At 42.4% G+C, this 19,074-nt stretch overlaps 1 protein-coding gene across 5 annotated transcripts in view; it reads left to right on the forward strand.

Moving 5' to 3' along the window:
- SULF1 (sulfatase 1) overlaps window positions 1-18,080 on the forward strand; it is a 173,801-nt gene extending 155,721 nt beyond the window's left edge. For all 5 annotated transcript variants that reach the window (XM_032315780.1, XM_032315782.1, XM_032315779.1 and 2 more), the window contains 4 exons: window positions 177-319; window positions 413-536; window positions 2,395-2,428; window positions 17,945-18,080. In XM_032315780.1, coding sequence (XP_032171671.1) covers window positions 177-319; window positions 413-536; window positions 2,395-2,428; window positions 17,945-17,975 — 332 coding nt within the window. In that variant the 3' untranslated portion in view covers window positions 17,976-18,080. The remainder of the gene's footprint in view (window positions 1-176; window positions 320-412; window positions 537-2,394; window positions 2,429-17,944) is intronic.
- The last annotated feature ends 994 nt before the right edge of the window (window positions 18,081-19,074 follow it).

Genomic DNA, 19,074 nt, shown 5'->3' on the forward strand with positions numbered 1-19,074 from the left:
GTTTAGGGAGGAGTAGAGTATAATTTTTTTTTTAACATCCAACCACATAGTAGTTACAAGACAGAAAATGTGCCCCTTGCAGTATAAAGACAAGGAAATGTTAGAACGGCTAGCCTGCTCCCTTCTCATTGTTGTTGTTTCCTTCTTTTCATTTCGCTGTTCTGTGTTTACAACAGTGGGATCGTTCTGTGCCTGCACGAGTTCTAACAACAACACCTACTGGTGTTTGCGGACTGTCAACGAGACGCATAATTTTCTTTTCTGTGAGTTCGCCACTGGCTTTTTGGAGTATTTTGATATGAATACAGATCCTTATCAGGTAAGTCAGTATGTTTTCGTGGGATGGCAACTGTTGACGGTAAACAGCCGGAACCTGAGCTTACCCCTCCCGTCCTGGCCTCTTCGTCCGCAGCTCACCAACACCGTGCACACGGTGGAGCGGGGTATTTTGAATCAGCTGCACGTACAACTCATGGAGCTCAGGAGCTGTCAAGGGTATAAGCAGTGCAACCCAAGACCGAAGGGCCCGGAAGTTGGTAAGGGGGGAATAAGGTTTTGTGTCTTTTTGTGTTTTTTTTTTTTTCCCTGTATTTTCTGGGAAATTCTTTGTGTTGTCAGGTTTTCTACCTGTGAAGTGTCTCCAGGCATAGACGCAGAGAGTTTGGGATACTTACACGGGAGGCTTGCCAGGCAATTCCGAATGTAATGTGTTCTCTAAGTTTACCTCTGAGAGCATTAATGAAACAGCTATCGCACCAAAGATTGGGTGAGCGTTTCATTCTAGTTTCTCGCACACATCGGTTCTCCTAGTGAATCCTCCTGAACGAAGCATCCACTGGGGCAGGTGGGATGAAAGCCTGGGGTATTTATCTGTTCTTGCTGTCAACAGGCATAATATAGACTCAAGGCAAACTGGGATATCCTCAAATTTTTAGGTGAATTTGGACGGAAACACCCAGTGCCCTGTTTCTGCTTATCCCACAGCTGGGAGCTGCCCCAGGGGAATCCCTGCCTGGAACATGGGGAATTAGATTTCTTTTCCCAGGATTTTCCCTCTGAAACTAGAGATACTTGAGTAATGCACTGTCTGGGGCTCTAACAGCGTTGGAGGGCCCATACGGGATCAGCCAGATGTCCCCTCTCTGGGCTGCTGTGTTAAACTTACTTATCGCTTTGTTTCATAGAGCTGCAGATCTTTTCAGTCTGTCCCCGCCCTTTCCTAGTTGATGGGGAATACTGATTTCCTCATAATTCTGGTAGAACTATAAATTCCAGCAGTCCACAGAAGGAAGGAGAAGGAGCTGGCACTGGCAAGAGCATGCGTGTCAATAGGGCCCACCAACCCCAACAGGGCGAAGTGCAGGGTGCCCAAGCAGGGGAGGACACTTTGCAGGAACCCCTTGTATGCAACAGCAAGTCCTGGGTCATGTGACCAGAAAGGGGGGCGTGCCCATCCCCAAAGGATCAATGTCCACCACCAGTCATTTCTACCATTGTAGGGTCCTGATGCTTTCAAGCTTTGAAGGGAATTTCCTAATTTTCCTAAGGGAAATTCCTTAATTAAATTAAATTCCTTAATTTCCTAGGAAATTATAAATCCTGCGAGGGGGGTTACCTCACAGCCATCAGCCAATCCTTCTTCCTTAACACCTTACTCAGATGAATGGCCAGCAGAAAAGGCCAATCCTGATTTGCAAAAGAGGTCTTTGGGTCGCGACCCCACTGAGCTCAAATCTTTCCAGATATCCTTGCTTCTCTGAGCTTTTCCTCAAATCTTAGCCTTTCATACACCAAGAAGAGGAGAGGGGAGGTAAAAAGCCCCATAAGGCCTAGACATTAAAGCAGTTATTAGAAGCATTAGAAATATGACACCCAGACATTTCTCTCCCAAAAGACCTAGCTCTCTTACAGGTGGTGACATAACTGCCCAGAGAAGTCTGACAGTCCCTTGAAGGGATGACACACCCGGGGGGAGCCCCTGAGGGCTGTTTGGCCCAAAGTAGTCCTCTCCACCTTCTAGACATTTCCGCAGAGAGATGACCATTGGCCCCCCCCTTTTTTTTTTTTCAAGTGTTTTGTCTCAAAATAACCAGGATTTTTCTGAGACTGGAAGGACTTCTCTTCCTGCTCTTACATGGGCTCTCCTTCCTTCCCATTTCTTTCATGTCTCAAAGGAACTCCTCTGCATTTTTATCTCAGACCTTTTTATTTATAGCCCTCAACCCTCATTTTGAACCCGTCTCTAGAAAAGTCCTGTGGGACTCCAGCCCTGTCTGCGTTTAACACAATCTGTTTCTTTCTAGGATTTAGATGTTGTGCATGGGAAACTACGTAGTGAATGGTGTTATGAGTTCTAAAGCTAACGTAAATTACTCTTGTATTTTCCTATGTCAGGAAATAAAGATGGAGGAAGCTATGGCCTGCACAGGTATTCACCCTTTTTTATTCTCCCCCGCAGCTTCTTTTCCCAATAATTGCATGATCCAGCCATTTCAACTAATTTCCGTTTCTCACTGTGTGGCACAGAGCATAGTGTGGGGTGCGTGCACATGCTAATAACATTCGCCACCAGATTGTGTCATTGGTTGCGGATCTGTCATTTTGCTTTTAATCAGCTGACTGTCACCGCGGGGTGTCTCTCAGAGCCTTGCCTCCATATGCGTTTGCTCATTAGATGATGCTTTTAAGCATGGAATGATGTGAAAGGGGAAAACAAACAAACCAACCAGAATGATCTTTGGGAACCCTGGGGAGGAGTTGGGAGAATGATTTCCCTTGTGGGGCTCACATGTGGATTTGCTGGAGAGGCTTCATGGAAACTAGTTTGAGATTTTTATGAAATATAATGTTAAAGACCCAGAAGGAGTGATGGGAATTTCTAGAGCATTCTGAAGCTGAAGTTGGAGGAAATCGAAAGAGCTTTCTTGCTAAGAGGCCTTAATTAACTTGGGTGGTGAAAAGCATCAGTGTTATGATCCAGAAGGCTCTGCTGGTGGTGAGTGAGGAGAAGGAACTAGGGTCAAGGACCAAGAGGCCTCCGCATTAGCACAGAGATGGTAATGCCTGACGCACCCAAACTTCATAAATGGGCCTCAGCCCAGCCATCTTGTTCCCTCTGACCCACCCACAGATCCTTCTTAACTCATCGTGTTCTGGAGGGGGCTCCCACACACCTGGCACCGTCGGCTTTTGATAATTTTCCATTCTGAGCGTAGATCTCGAGTGGGTTTGTCAGAAACGTGCCATGTGAGGCAGGAGGGGACTGACCTTACCACCTCTAGGGTGGGGAAACTGAGGCACGATGAATCCATCAAAGGAACATGAACCTCCTTGGACCCATGCCAGGGCACCCGATCTGCCCCACCGCCTCCCCTCCAGCCTCCCGAGCTATAGTCTCAGATTCCCCTTTTTCCAGGGCAGCTCACTGGCCTCACCAGAAACTAAACAACAGGAAAGATGAGGGGGTGAGGGGAAGGGAGATGTAAACAACTAACAAAACAAAGGAAGTTGGGCTTTCAAGGATCCTTAATAACTGTATGTATCTCTTCTTTTTGTCTTCTCTCCTGTCTTCTTTCCTTACCTGGCTCTGCACCCCCCCCGACCCCCACATCACCCCCAGCACACGTAGGACAGAGCAAAAGAGCCCACTCTTAAGCTGGTCTCACCTGAGACACGGGCTGACGAGGTAATAGCCCGCACCCAGGCACTCTTGCACCTGCTTCCCAAGGGCCACATTAAGACATTTCCAAAGTGTGACATTTTAAACGGACCTACCACTGACTATTGACTTTACAGTTATTTGACGATGCCCTCAATTTTACAGCGAAGCGAAGGGATTTTCAGTCGAGCTTTCTTTGACTCCTTGTCACGAAGGAGATAAAAGGATATGAACAGGCTATTGCAGACACAGGCCGGGTCAGAGCTGACTCAGAGAGCTCTTCTCCATCTGGTCAACCCCAGACAACTTTGAGAGGAAGGATGTGGAAATGCACTCCGGTCATAATTAAGTGGCCAACATCTGAGACTCCTCCCTCTCCTTCCCCTGCTGCCACCACTAAGTCCATCATCTCTCAGGTCCTTTGCCACAGCCTTGGTGACTCATTGTTGATGGGGTCACCTGTCTGAGAAGGTGGCTGTGTGTGCAAGGTGATGGAGTGTTACCTGTCGCCTCCCCACCGCCCCACGCCAAAATTCCCTACCAAAGAACAAATCTAAGGAAACTCTGTAACTCAGAATGCCCGGCGTTTTTGGATCCCACCGTTCTGTAAGGCAGGGGGCGAGCTGGATGTCCGCGGATAGCCACGTTGCAGGCGGGAGGGAAATCATGAATCAGGGTTCCTGAGAGAGCATCCGCCGGTCATACCTGGGGACTCTCTGGATACCCAAAAGCAGTGTCTGATGCGACCTCTCCTGCTTGCGGTGTCCTGATGGACTGAAAGGGAACAGATGCCAAACAAGCCACCCCCTGTGTGGAACTGCCGAAAATCCTGTCTCCCGATGGTGTCTGCGGGTACGCTGCCCTCCGGTGACGGCACTCCTGACAGGCTTCTTCAGAAGCTGGGATCTTCGAGAACATTCTGATTTTTTCTTTTTTTTTTTTTTAGAAAACTAATTAAATGCATTTTTTAATCATAAAATCTCATTATAAAAGACTTTGAGAAAACCGGTTAACGACCAACCCTGAAGAATATGAAATTTGAGAATTCAGCAGACCAGTGTTTCAGAAACATTCACCTTGCACAAGACTGAGTACATAATAGTTTTAACTGCCTTCAATTTTGTGGATTTTGAAAATTTCATCTTCAGATTCGTTTCAAAATGACCTTTTGAGAAGCAAGTCTGTTCCTTGTTCAGCTTCATTATTTATTTTATTTCTTGATGGCTGTAGCATGTGCCTGGGGCTAGGCCCCCCAAGAGGCTCGCTGACTCTCCCCAGGTCATTTTTCCTGTTAGGACAAGCACAGAGTAAGGGCACCGCTCAGAAAGTAGCCCCCATGACTCAGGCGATCATTTTTGGCTCTAGTTGAAAGCAGTCATTTCTGTGTTGCAAAATAGAATAGGAGCAACAGGTTGAGGAGGTGTTTATTTTTCCCATTGCTTAGGAAAGCTAATGCCACTGCCTTTTGATGTCCTGGAAATACTCCTGGGAGGCACGGTGGGCATCCAGCAGCTGTGTGGAGCAGCCCAGGGCAGGGGGCGGTTCTGGGTGGCCTCATGCTGGTGGGGCTACTCCTGGGCCCTCAGGGTGCCGCCCTATGGAGACCAGCAGGCTATACGGCGCTTCACCCTCCACAGCCAGGCTTCTGCACACCTTGCTGTTGCGTGTTTTGACTCATCTCCCCTGGAACAGCAGCTATCGCCTTGCAGATGGATGTAGCTGAGCGAGCTGGGTGATAGGGCCTGGTTAGCATGGAGGAGTCAGTCTGCCTTGGGTTCAAGTCCTGCCTTGCTTAGTAAGAAGATGAGAACAGAACCTGGCATGTAACAAGCCCCAGGAACGATGAGTGTTATTAGTAAGGTGTATATGAGATATGAAACATTAACACGAAGGAGACAGTACTTGAAAGGGAATAGTGACATCAAAATTCCGAAGAATGCTCCTGTGTTTTATAAGAGATAGTCACACAAATAGATAGTCTTCACCACCGCCGCCATCTCGTTCATCACTCTTTGGTAATCCAGAGTTCTGTTTTTTCTGAACTGCCTGGACTTCTTGAAGGACAGAACCCAACCTCCACGGCCCCGCTCTGTGTTGCTTTAATGAAGTTTTACCTGGTTCTCTTCTCTCTGTCACATTTCAGGACTCCATTTTCTTTTTTCCTCTTCATATTTCTTCCCAGTTCTACTGAAAAATAATTGGCATGCGTCACGTCTAAGTGCATTTTATTCGTAAGCTGCCTTGCTAACCCCGTTGGACTTTTCTGTTTAAGAGGCTTGACCAAGAGTTGGATCAAGGTCAGGGTTTGGGGTTAAAGGGACCGGCATCCTCAGGTAACAGAGGGCTGAGGGTCGGAGTTGTCAGGACATGGGTCAGAGGCAAAGCTGCTGTGTGGCACGAAGACACTGAAATCCAGCCAAAGTTCTGCTAGACAGGCCATGCCCACTGGTGGGTTAATTTTTCTTCACACAACAGTGGCCACCCTGGTCAGGATCAGGGGCAGGGACAAGTCAGGATCATCTAAGCTCCCAAAGAATTATCAGAATTTGGTCTTACTTTTCCACCAGTGATTCTATTCCCAGTGCCTTGTTTCTTATACCATAGAAGAAGAAACGAAAATATTGCAGGACTTGACCCTTCCTCCAAACGGAGGAGTGAAATTTACCTGTAATTGGCTTCAAAATCGAGAGAAAGGTGCAGGAATTAATCCTCTCTCATCATTCAATAGTTAAAGAAGGAAAGAATGTACATGGCCACCTCTATGCATGCCACTGCTTTCTAGGAGAACACAGTCAAGTATTACGATTACAACATAGAAAACAAAGTGCTCTGACGGGAAAAACATGACGCTATAAGAGCCAAGTGGGGCCCCTAACCCACCCCAGGGAATCCTGGGAAGCTTCCCAGGGAGGCAGCATTTAGTGCTGCATGCAGAAGGCAAGGCTGGCATGATCTAGAATAGGATATTGAAGAAAGAAAACCATTCCAACTAGAAGGGAGTATTTTTTCAAAGTCAAGATTCATTTGGGGGGATTGTGATCAATTCAAAGTTAGGACAAGGAAAGGAGGTGAGGGGTAAGCAGAAGAGGTAAACAGAGCTGTTTCATGAAGAGTGCGGTATGTAGTGTGACCACAGAATTTGTCTTCCAAACAGGGATGTTTTGACCATAGAGGGAGTACTAAAAATAATTAAAATGATCTAAATGTGATATGTGTCTTTGCTGATCAATGACTTGACCAGTGGATGTATCAAATAATTGTATTTAAAAATGATTCTCTAAACTAAAATTCCAAAAATTCTGGACAAATGCTTAATGGAAGAGGATGCCAGTCCAACACACATAAACAGGACCCTCCCGGGCAATCTAGACAATTTGGTTACCCTGGTTGCATACTGCATCCCAGGATTGGATCTTTATCCTGAATGCAGTAGGGATATATTCAAGAGTGTTATAACCTATGAGAAATAATATGATAGGGGGCGCCTGGGTGGCCCAGTGGGTTGAAGCCTCTGCCTTCGGCTCCGGTCATGATCCCAGGGTCCTGGGATGGAGCCTCACATCGGGCTCTCTGCTCAGCGGGGAGCCTGTTCCCCCCCCACCCCTGCCTGCCTCTCTGCCTACCTGTGATCTCTGTCAAATAAATAAAAATAAAATCTTTAAAAAGAAAGGAAGAAAGAAGAAAGAAAGAATATGATATTATTTGGGTCGATCAGATTAGGTAACATACATAGTTGCAAGGACAGTTTTGTGGGTCAGCTTAGTCCCAAGGTCTGACTCCACTGTTTTCTAATTTGGGGACAATTTCTAGCTGCGTTACCTAACTTACCTTGTTCCCACACTCTCCTAAGTTCTTTACATATGTTAAATCACTTAACTGTCACAATAATTTTGTGAAGGCAGTACTGTTACTGCCATTTTATTGATGAGAAAATTGAGTCACAGAGACACCAAGTAACTTTCCCAAGATTATATAGCAGATAAATGATGGAGTACCTACACAAGGAGTCTGGAACTAGCATGTGCTTTTAATCTCCATACCATGCTGTTTCACTCAAACAATTTAGTTAACCTTTTAACTTCGTTTTCTCGTCTGTAAAGAGGTGATCGTACACAGATACATAACACATAAAGATTACATGAACTGATATCTGAAAAGGGCTTAGCCCTGACTGTACATTATTCATTTATAATTATTTTTTTATTAGCATATGCATTACTTGTTTCAGGGGTACAGGTCTGTGATTCATCAGTCTTACACAATTCATTCTATGAACGAAGTTTGATAATAAAGTCGAATAGTGAGAGAAATAGCAAAGAGCCCTAGAATTTTGAAGGACATTTACCATCCCATTAATGGGTAATGATATTAGAGGCTTTTTAAAATAATGAAATGTTAAGAAAGAAGGAAAATTATGTGCATTTGCCCCAATAAGCAGGTATGTGCTTTTAATCAGCCATTGACTATGCAAAGTTATTCATCTATAGATAAATGACATAGCTTAGTATTTGTAGTTCTATACTGCCTTCTTAGTGGAACGTTCATGGTCTTGTATCTGTAAAATAAATAGGTGTTCTTGCAATTCATCAATAAAATTAGTGCCCTAGAAATCTTCTTTGCATAACAAATAAAAAGGTACATATGATTGATAGGCTTTTAGTTATGTTCAGGGCACTGAATTCAGAGTCTCTGGAATTTCCAAACCCAAAGTGAATTCCATTTCAGCCTAAAACATGCTGTGTTTCAAGCAGCACGAATGTCACACACAAGGCACACTGCTTTGGTCCCAAATATGGAAACTCCGTGCCTTCAGAAAAATATTCAAAGAGAACACAAAAAAACAGGCAAGAGCTTTGGAGAAACGAATGGATATGTTAGCACAGATACTCTGCTCGGGCTCTCTCAATTTTGGAAAATCAAATGAATGCCTTCAGAACTGAAACCTGGAGGGGACTAGCCGTATCAGCGAAAACATCCCTCAATTTAGCAACCATCAACAGAATTCCAGTACTTGTGAATTTCTGGTTGACCTAGTACTTGCCCCTTGAAATTATGGACATCTAGCCTGGTGAAAGTCAAAGTGAGCTTCTGAACACAAGTCGCCAGGACCATCTAGAGGTGGGTGCATAATGGAGGGGCTCCCACCATGCTGAGGAAACCCGATGGGAGGCATAAGAGGGTCACAAAATTGTAGAGGGAGTGATGCTCAAATTTCATTTTGAAGGCTGAGAGTTAACTCAGATGAGGAGGCAGGGAAGCAAATTCTAGGAATAAATGCCAGGGCTGAGAAGGGAGAGAGCCTGGTGTTTTCAGGAAACTACATTGTTTTGGCGAGGCTATGGCAGAGGCCACGTGGGGAGCAGGAACAGAACAGGCTGAAGAAGTCGGTAGGCATCAGGCAGTCTCTGTAGAAACGACTCTTTCTGCTTCCTAGGACACCAGGAGTCCTTGTGGATTATACCACTGCTCCAAAAGAGGGACAACTCTACCCTTATGTGATCTCTGCTACCCATGCAGAGACAGGGACAAAATTATTGGTCATGTTTTTAAAGATGTATTTATTTTTTTCAGAGAGAGGGAGCAGGGAGAGAGGCAGAGGGAAAGAGAGAGTCTCAAGCAGACTCCCTGCTCAGTGCAGAGCCTGACTCGGGGCTTGATCTCATGACCCTGAGATCACAACCTGAGCCCAAAGCAAGAGTCTGAAGCTTAACCGGCTGAGCTCCCTTAGAGCCCCGAATTATGTGGTCATGCTCTTAAAAGTAAATAAGTGCCATTCAGGAAGAAATGAGACTCAGTTGGAGACCTACATGTGATTTGCATTTCTCTTAGGGGTTTTACAACCTTTCTATTTTCCAGATTGGATGAGAATTACCTGGAACTTGAAATCATTTACATTTATTCCAAAAATTCACTTTTCAGAACAAATCTACTCATATGTTTACTCCCCGAATAAAGAACTTCAGAATGGCCCAAGAAAGAGGGTTCCTTTTGTGAGATGAGGACTGGCAGAAACCAGGACAGAAATGTGGACAAGTTAGTTCTAATATCTAAAAGGATTTTGACTAATATTTTGATACAATGTTACATGTACAGAAAACTTGCAAGAACACTTCCAAGAAATTTTTCCCCATTTGTCTTACTGTTTTTTCTTGTTCTCTGGCTCTTTCACCACATACACTACATATACTTCTTTTTTTTCCCTTGAATCATTTATAATTTGCAGATATCGTGTATCTTTATATATAAGAGCTTTAGTATACATTTCCCATGAACAAAAACATTCTTACATAACTGTTGTACATTTATTAAAATCAGGCAATTTAATGCTGATACAAGTCTATTTTCTGGTCCACGGTCCATATTCAAATGTTGCCAATTGTCTCAGTAATGTCATATTTATGGTTTGGGGAGGATTTTGTTTTTCTGGTCGGGGATCCAATCCAGAATCACACACTGTAGTAAAGTGTAATGTCTTTTAAGTCTCTTTCCATCTGGAATAGTTCCTCAACTTTTCATTGCCATTCATGACATTTTTGTTGTTGTTGTTAACATATAATGTATTATTTGCTCCAGGGGTGCAGGTCTGTGAATCATCAGTCTTACACAATTCACAGTGTTCACTATAGCAAATACCCCCCCAATGTCCATCACCCAGCTGCCTCATCCCCTCTCCCCAGCAACACATTGATATTCTTAAGTGTACAGGCCAGTTATTCTGTAAAATGTCCCTCAATTGGGGTTTTTCTGATGTTTCCTTGTGATTGGACTAAAATTGTGCATTTCTGGCAGGAATACCACAAACATGGAAGTGTATACTCAGGATATCTTTTTTTTTTTTTTTTTTAAGATTGATTGATTGATTTGAGAGAGTGGGGGCAGGAGAGGGAACAGAAGGAAATGGAGAGAGAGAATCTCAAGCAGACCCCCCACCAAGTGTGGAGCCAGACTTGGGGCTCGACCTCACAACCCTGAGTTCATGACCTGAGCCAAAATCAAGACTAGGGTGCCCAACCCACTGAGCCACTCAGGTTCCCCCCAGGATATCTTATAAGGAAATCCCTGACATCTGTGGATGGTCTTACCTTTGATTACTTGGTTCAGGTGTGGTTTGCTTGGTTAATCTGCTATAAAATCATATTTTTTCCTTCTTTAATTAATAATTTATTCACTAGCTTTGGATGATTTTATCATTCTTAATCATTTTGATGACTGCAAAATGATGATTTTTTTCCAACTTCATTATTGTTGCTGCATTTCTTAAGTGGTACTCTACCACAAAGAAGAAATTGCCCTTTTCTCATACATATGTAGACATGTATGTATAGCAATAAGGAATCATAGACCCTTATTTCATCCCACGGATATCCTTTTGCTACCATTCTTTATTTTGATCCAACTTTCCCAGTTTTGGCCAACGGTGTCCCTTCAGATATCTCTTCAGAACTTTTGGGGTATCCCCATCATCTTTTGAGCACCCCCTTGCTTTGGGGCCCGTGTTGCAGGTTCCCTTTGTAGTTTCACTCCCTTACAACTGGAATCAGCCATTTCTCCAAAGAACCCCAGTTCCTTTTAAGTGGGGACTGGCATTTGGACCCAAGATCTAGGTTTGAGGTGCGTAAAATTGCTATGGAGGCATCATTGTATGTAGACCCTTTGGGTGGACAGAGCTAAAATACACACGCACAGATATTGACAGCCATTCCTAGATATATTACAAACCATATGTTCATACTGATACCTCTAATTCTAACTCAAAGGCTCAAGGTTCATTGTAGTCTTCCTAGTTTCTCTACGGTAACTTCATTTTCCAGCTTTGAGAAGTCTAGTTCCCATTATCCTCAAAGGATTAACTCATCTGTTAAATGCTACAGCACACAGAAAGCAATTTAGAATTGCTAGATCCTGCAACAATAAACACAACCCTGCTAACTAGAGTTCAGTATATTTTTCAGGTCTTTCTGTCTTCAGAAGGAGCAAAAATAGCTCTGTGTTTGAAATTACTGGGGCTAGCTCCCTGCAACCTCCCCCTTTATTGTGGTTATGTTACTCATTTGAAATAGACCAAAGTTTGTTTATTTCTGTCTGTATTTTCATTTTTGGTTCTATTTTTTCCTCATCACTGCTAGTGTAATTTTCTTTTTCAGTGTGTAATACTTTAACATACTTCCAAAAGTCAGAAGTGCCAGAAGCATATGGAGAGAAATGTCAGTCCCTCCCACCACCTCTTCCCACACGTGCGCTGTAGGTAACCAGACTCCTCAGTTTCTCCTTTACCTTCTTGTGTTTTCGTTGCAGTAGTAAGCAGATGGTGATACCTGATTTCTCTTATTTTCTTACACCGAGGATAGCATACAATATAAACAGGATTGCACTTGGTTTCTTTCTCACTTAAAATATTTTCATTTTAAAATCTATCCTCTCCCTCAGTTCATAGAGATCGTCCCATTCTCTTTTCACTTCGTCATAGTAACCTGCTGTGGGGCTGCTCCATAATTTATTCAGTCACTCTTTTATGTATGAGCATTTCGGTTCTTCTCGTATTTTGCAATTCCAAATGGTGCTGCAGTAAAGAGCCTTGCGCAAATATGTTTCATGTTCTTGAGGTTATCTTCAAAATAAATTCCTAGTTGGAGGATTACTGGGTCAAAGGTAAATGCCTCTATGGACCTATTAAATACTGCCAGATTTCCCTCCATGTGGTTTGTACCATTTTGCATTCCCACCATCGCTGTATGACTATCTGCTTTCAACAGCTGTCCAGGTTCTAAATTTTTTTTCCAATTGAATGAGAAAGAAAGGGTATCTCAGTACGGTTTGAATTTGTGTTGCTCTTCGTATGAGTAAAGTTGAACACGTTTTTGAAAGTTTAAAGGCCACGTTACTTACTTTTGTAGATTATCTGGTTATATTGTACGCCCACTTTTTTATCTGGTTTTTGAAAGAATTATCAGAAAGAACTTGTATCTTTATGATGCTGAGTCTTCTATCCAGGAACGAAGGCTATATTTCCACCCGGTTAAGTAAATTTCCAGGTCTTCCAGGAGCTTTCTGAACGATCTTCTCATAGGTTTTGCACAATTCTTGGTACGTTTATTCATAAGTGTGTTATCCTCTCTGTTATTATTGTGAATAGGGTTTTCCTCCATAATCAAACCCTCTTTGAGGTTCTCATTCGTGTATATGAGGGCTACTGATTTCTGTATATTAATTTTATATCTTGCTACTTTATAAAGTATTTCTATTTTTCAGTTAATTTTGTCACTGATTCTCTTGGGTATTCCAGGTATACTTGTCATATATTTGTGAGTAGAAATAGATTTGCTTCTTTTTTTGTTTTGTTTTGTTTAAGATTTTATTTATTGATTTGACAGAATGAAAGAGAGGGAGAGCATGAGAGGAGAGAGGGGGAGGGGGAGAAGCGGACTCCCCGCTGAGCAGGGATCCTGATGTGGGACTCGATCCTGCAGCTCCAGGATCATGACCTGAGCTGAAGGTAGTCGCTTAACCAAATGGGCCACCCAGGCGCCCAGCTTTGCTTCTTTTCCAGTTTGTTGGTTCTGACTGATCCCTCCTGTTGACTTGAATGAACTAATACTTCTAGTACAGTGTTATCTTGTTGCTGATCTTAGTGAAAATGCTTCTCAGATTTCCCTGTTAAGTGAGAAGGCATGTTTTAGGACTAAGTTGTACACATCTTTACATGTTAAGGAACTAACCATTAATTTTTTTTGTGTTTTTATTACTAATGAATGTTGAATTTGTCAAAGGCCTTTTTCAGCATCTATGGAGATGCTCAAATAATTATTCAATCTTCCAATATGATATATTATATTCTAATATGATATATTTTATTCCAAAGTTATTCTATTCTAGTCTGTTCTATTCAATAGATCTTCAAATATGATATATTATATTAACAGATTTACTAAGAATAAGCCAACCTTTCATTCCTAGAATACATTCCACTAAATCATTGTGTGTTATTTTCTAAATATAATACTGAGTTCTCTCCAGTAATATTTTACTTGGGATTTTTGTATTATATGAATAAATAATACCAGTCTGTAATTTTCTTTTTGTTTGCACTAGTGTTAACTTTCTAGGTATCATATTAGTTTTCTATTGCTGCTGTAAGAAATCACCCCACTGTCTTAAGCAACACAAATTTATTCTTTCATTTTTAGCAGTCAGAAGTCCAAAATGGGTGTAACTGGTCTAAAATCATGGGGTAAGCAGGTCTGTATTCCTTCCGAGAGCTTTAGAAAAGGATCCCTTTCCTTGTCTTATCCAGCTTCTGGAGGCTCCCTACATTCCTGTCCAGGGCCCTCCCCCACATCTCCAGAGTTCGTAGTGTAGGATCTTCAGATCTCAATCTGTATGTGTCTGTGTGGGCATGTGCAAGCGCGTGTCTCAGACCCAGGCTTCCAAGCTCGCATCTTCTCACTCCCCTGCCTCTTTCCCTACTAAGGACCTTCGTGGTTACATTGGCCCCATCTAAATCCTTCAAAACTATGTCCCCCATATCAACATAATTGAAATCACATCTGAAAAGTCCCTTGTGCCATGGAAGGTAATAGATCTACAGTTTCTAGGATCAGGATGTGGCTATCTTTCTTCCTACCACAACTAAAAATATTATAGTTGCTTTATAAGAAGAGTTTGGAAACTTTCTTTTTCTATGCTTTGAAACAGTTTATCTAGTGTTCAGATTCTCTTCTCCTTGAAGGCTTGGTAAAATTCTCCTGTGAAACCATAGGGACCTAGTGCATCTTCATAGTTTCTTAATAAGCTTTCTTTTCCTTCTTTGGAAATTGCTTTATCTAAACTTTCAATTTCTATTGGATCAGTTTCAATAAACTACTTTTCTGGGCAATTATCTCTCTCATCCAGGTTTTCTAATTCATTTGCTTTGAGGTCTACAAAATGGCCTCTTATGTTTTAAGTTCTGCATATCTCAATGATTATTTCTCCCTTGCCATTTTTTTGGTCATTCAACAAATTTATTAAATATCTACTAACTGGTTTACAATTCCATTTTTTTATTAACATATAATTTATTATTAGCCCCAGGGGTACAGGTCTGTGAATCACCAGGTTTACATACTTCACAGCACTCACCATAGCACATACCCTCCCCAAAGTCCATAACCCCACCACCCTCTCCCTACCCCCTCCCCCTGGCAACTCTCAGTTTGTTTTGTGAGATTAAGAGTCTCTTACGGTTTGTCTCCCTCCCAATCCCATCTTGTTTCATTTATTCTTTTCCTACCCCCAAACCCCACAACATTGCATCTCCACTTCCTCATATCAGGGAGATCATATGATAGTTGTCTTTCTCCAATTGACTTATTTTGCTAAGCATAATACTCTCTAGTTCCATCCACGTTGTCGCAAATTCCCTTGCCATTTTTTATTTCGTGTATGTGAACTTTCTCCCTTTTTTCTCAAATAGCTGAACTCGTGATTGTCTGTTTTGATACTTTTGTAAAGAACCAGGATTTTGATTTCCTAGTTAGGTATGTCATTCTTCTGTTCTCTACCTCATTAATTTTTGCTTTCACCTTTATCATTTCCTTCCTGGTGCTTTCTTTTGATTTACATTGTTCTTTCTGCAGAAAGAAAGAAAGAAAGAAAGAAAGAAAGAAAGAAAGAAAGAACATCTTCTTTCTTTTTGAGTTTGGTGTTTAATTCATTTATTTTTCATGATAAAACTGTTTAAGGCTAAGAATGCTTAAAACGATGCATAACTATAATGCCTTATGCATCATAGGTTCTAATAAACAGTGTTTTCATTATCATTTTTTTAATTCTGCACTTTTAGGTTTCTATTTTCCTTTTCACCCAGATGACCTTAGCTTCCAGGTCAAAGGGCTTTCTTGTTGTTTTAATGTTATTAATTTCTAGTTTTATTGTATTGTGTCAGAGGGTTTGTGATATTTCTGTTTCATGCAACTTACTGATTCTTTTTTTGTGACCAAACACATAATCAAGTAATGTGACTTTCTATGTGTGTTTGAGAAGGTGTGTCTTCTACCCTTGGAATATACTATTGGACACATTTAAATGAGAACTACCTGACTGATTATATACTCAGGTCTTCTAGATTCATACTTATTTTTAGTCCATTTGGCCTGTCTTAGATTGAGTATCACTTATTATTATGTTTCCACATATTTCACTTTGCATCTTTCACAGGTAGTTTCTTCTTTATCAAGACGGTTGTCTTCCCCTCCCGCATTGGAACTTTGTAGGATTTGCATTTTTGTCCTATTGGTTGCCTTTGAACTTAAATGTTTTTAATGTCCCTAGTCCCTGTTTCTTATTTAATCCTTTATGATCTCATTGGTCAGTTTTCAATGGAGTTCTATGACTCCCAACTATTATTTCAACTCAATGAGCTTCTCTTTCAACTTCTCTATCTTTCCTCCTATTTCTAGTTACATTATTTTTTACTTTGTCATATAAAATGTATACATTATCTCTCAGCCCTTCTCCTATCTTTATCAGACTCCTAAATCTGATAAGTACATTAAACGCGCACTATCCATCCTTTTGCTCCAGTGATTTCTTGGTTGGATAAAGACTGTTCAAGAAGAGCTGATGTGGATTGTGTTCTCTGCATTCTTACATTTTAATTTCTAGGCCTGTTTTTCCGTAGCCTTGATACTTGAAGAAGGTCTTGGATGGTTGTAAGATCCTTGGTTTGTACTTTAATTTCTGACTTAAGATGGTTTTCATATCCTGGGGTGCTTGACTGAAAATATTTAATTTACTTGGCAGTGTTGTATTGTGATTTTCTTCGCTTTATGGTTTATTTCGTAAGGGGATTTGGCATTTTCCTAAGACGATAGATTTTGTTGTTCTTATTTTCTATTTTCTTTTATAACAATTTTGTATAGATTTAAGCTGTTTTTCCTAATTTCATAGATTTCAAGTATTTACAAGATTTCTACTTTGAGAGGATACTTTCTAGTGGTGTATCCAAGATACGTTCTTTCTACTATTTTATTTTATTATTATTTGGGGATGATGATTGGGGAGGTGGTGTGTTTCCAATTTCTTCTTTCTCTTTTTTCCTCACAGGATCTGACATTTCCCCTCTTTTGCTATCCTTTTCCCTTATCACCCAGTTTCCAAAGGATGTTGCTTCTTGCTTTGTGTCCTTTACTCCCTGCCTTTCCGACTGCCACCTCGATTCACACCCACTTCTGAGTCTCTTCCTCGTTGTCGCCACTGCGGTTTACCAGGATTCTTACGGTCTTTTCTACATCAGGTTGACATTCTTTCAGCGATGGCTTCAACTCAGTTCTTGGATGCGACCTCATTTCCTGCTTCTCTCATCTGTCCTGTTTTCCCAAGGCTCGTGCCCCAAGTGTGACAGACAGCTCTGTCGAGATTCAGTTTTAACTTTCTTTTTTTTAACTTACAGGTCATTTGAAGATTACATAATTTTCTATCTTCTTGTTTACCGAGAAGTGTGGGTTTTGTGTAGTTTTCCTTATTCTTCCTGTTGGTCCGTATTGCTTGCGGGTAGTTGATCACATTAATCTAGGCTGCCTCTTTCTAAATGGTACTGAGACATAACAAAAGAAAAGGTGCTATTTTCCACAGGACTGGAGCCACCTTGGTGATATAGAAAGACCTGAGAGAGAGAAAGCTGGTGCGTTCTTTGTACACTGTGGAAACCATTCAAAGATTGACTTATCTAGAGCATAGAACTTTTAGGGCAAAAACAATCAGAGAGGCCGATTCAAGCATCGGATTAGAGGAGTTCAGTTGCAGTCACGTTTGTTTTTATACGCAGTCCCAGGGAGCATAATAATGTCTGACTAAGTATCGCCTGTTCATTAAAACCCTTTCAGATTCATCATTCACCCAGTGACCCGGTAGGTAGTAAAGTTTCCATCACACAACTATTCCCGCATCTGACAGATGAGGGGTTGAAACTCAGAGAGCCTCACTCACATGACGTCCTGGTCGCAAAGTTGACTTGAGGAGAGCCAGCAGTAGAACAGCAGGCCGCTGACTGATGATGCCATGCATTTCCAGCACCAGCTTCGCCTCATCACAGAACTTTGTCCTTGTTTGAACCTCTTTGCAATCTTGTGTTACTGTTCAGTCACTTCTGTAACCTAAGTCCACTCCCTGACAACAAATAACTAGGAGAAAGTAGTCTTTAGCGTTGTATTTCAAATTGATTTGCCCTTTTAAAAACAATGTAAGTTGCTTGTCCGATGAGTAGGAAATACTTTCTCCACTAATCTACCTCCGTCTCTCTTTTCACAGAGGACAGTTATGGGATGGATGGGAAGGTTAATCTGCCCAGCCTCGCGGCGGCCGACGTCAACTGGCAAGGTCTGGAGGATTTATACAGTGTGAACGAAAGTGTCTATGAGTACAGACAAAACTATACACTTAGTCTGGTTGACTGGACTAATTACTTGAAGGATGTAGATAGAGTATTTGCACTGCTGAACGGCCACCATGAGCAAAATACAACAAATAAGACTAGGACTGCTCAAAGCGATGCATTCCCGGCTGGATCTGCTGAACTCTCGGTGCCGGGGGAGGGGGCCTCCGCGGAGTCCGACGAAGACCCGAGTCCTAGCGTTGGGGAAGCGCCTCATTGGACCCTGCCCGCTGACCTTCCAACCCTGCATTGGAACCAACCAACATTCAGTCCAGACACGAAACTTGAATGGAAAAACGACATTCCAGAAGCGAGTCATTTGAATTCTGAACACTGGAGAAATCATAAAACTGAAACGTGGACGGAGCACGAAGAAGGAAATCATCCTGAAACCGACTTCAGTGGCAATGGCCTCCCAGAGCTGGTCCTCCCGCCCGGCCCCCGGCGGCTGCCCGGGAGCTGGCCGCCGCGAGAACTGCCCCGGGCTGGCGGTCCAGGCGAAGACGGTTTTGAAGATCAGCAGCATCTTTCGGGGCCCGCTGATGTGGATGCCGTTCATCAGACGATCGATGCGTCTGCCGGGCAGCGGCCCGCGAACCCCCGCGGCGAGAAGCGGCTGTCCAACAAGGCGAAGAATGGCAAGACGGGGAGCTTACAGAGTCTAGAAGGCAGTGCCTCCTTTCCACTCTCCTCCAATTAGCGGACATTGTGACCTTACCCTAAACACAGTATTTTTGTAACTTTTTATTAGGAAACTAACAACGACGATCAGGACAGCCAACATTGTACGCTACCCCAGGCACACAGGTGCAGGAGTCAGCGCCCGTGTGAGCAGGAGGTCCGCGGGGACTCGGTGTTGTGATTCACCATGTATGTGTCAAGAACAGAAAGAAAGGTTGACTCGTGTGTGTGCGTTTGTTTGTTTGTTTGTTGAGTGTTTGGGGAACACACAAACAGTGGTGTCTTTTGAAAGTGCTAGGGATATGTCTATACAAATATTATCCGA

This window comes from Mustela erminea, chromosome 16, assembly GCF_009829155.1.
Source record: "Mustela erminea isolate mMusErm1 chromosome 16, mMusErm1.Pri, whole genome shotgun sequence".
NCBI lineage: Eukaryota > Metazoa > Chordata > Mammalia > Carnivora > Mustelidae > Mustela > Mustela erminea.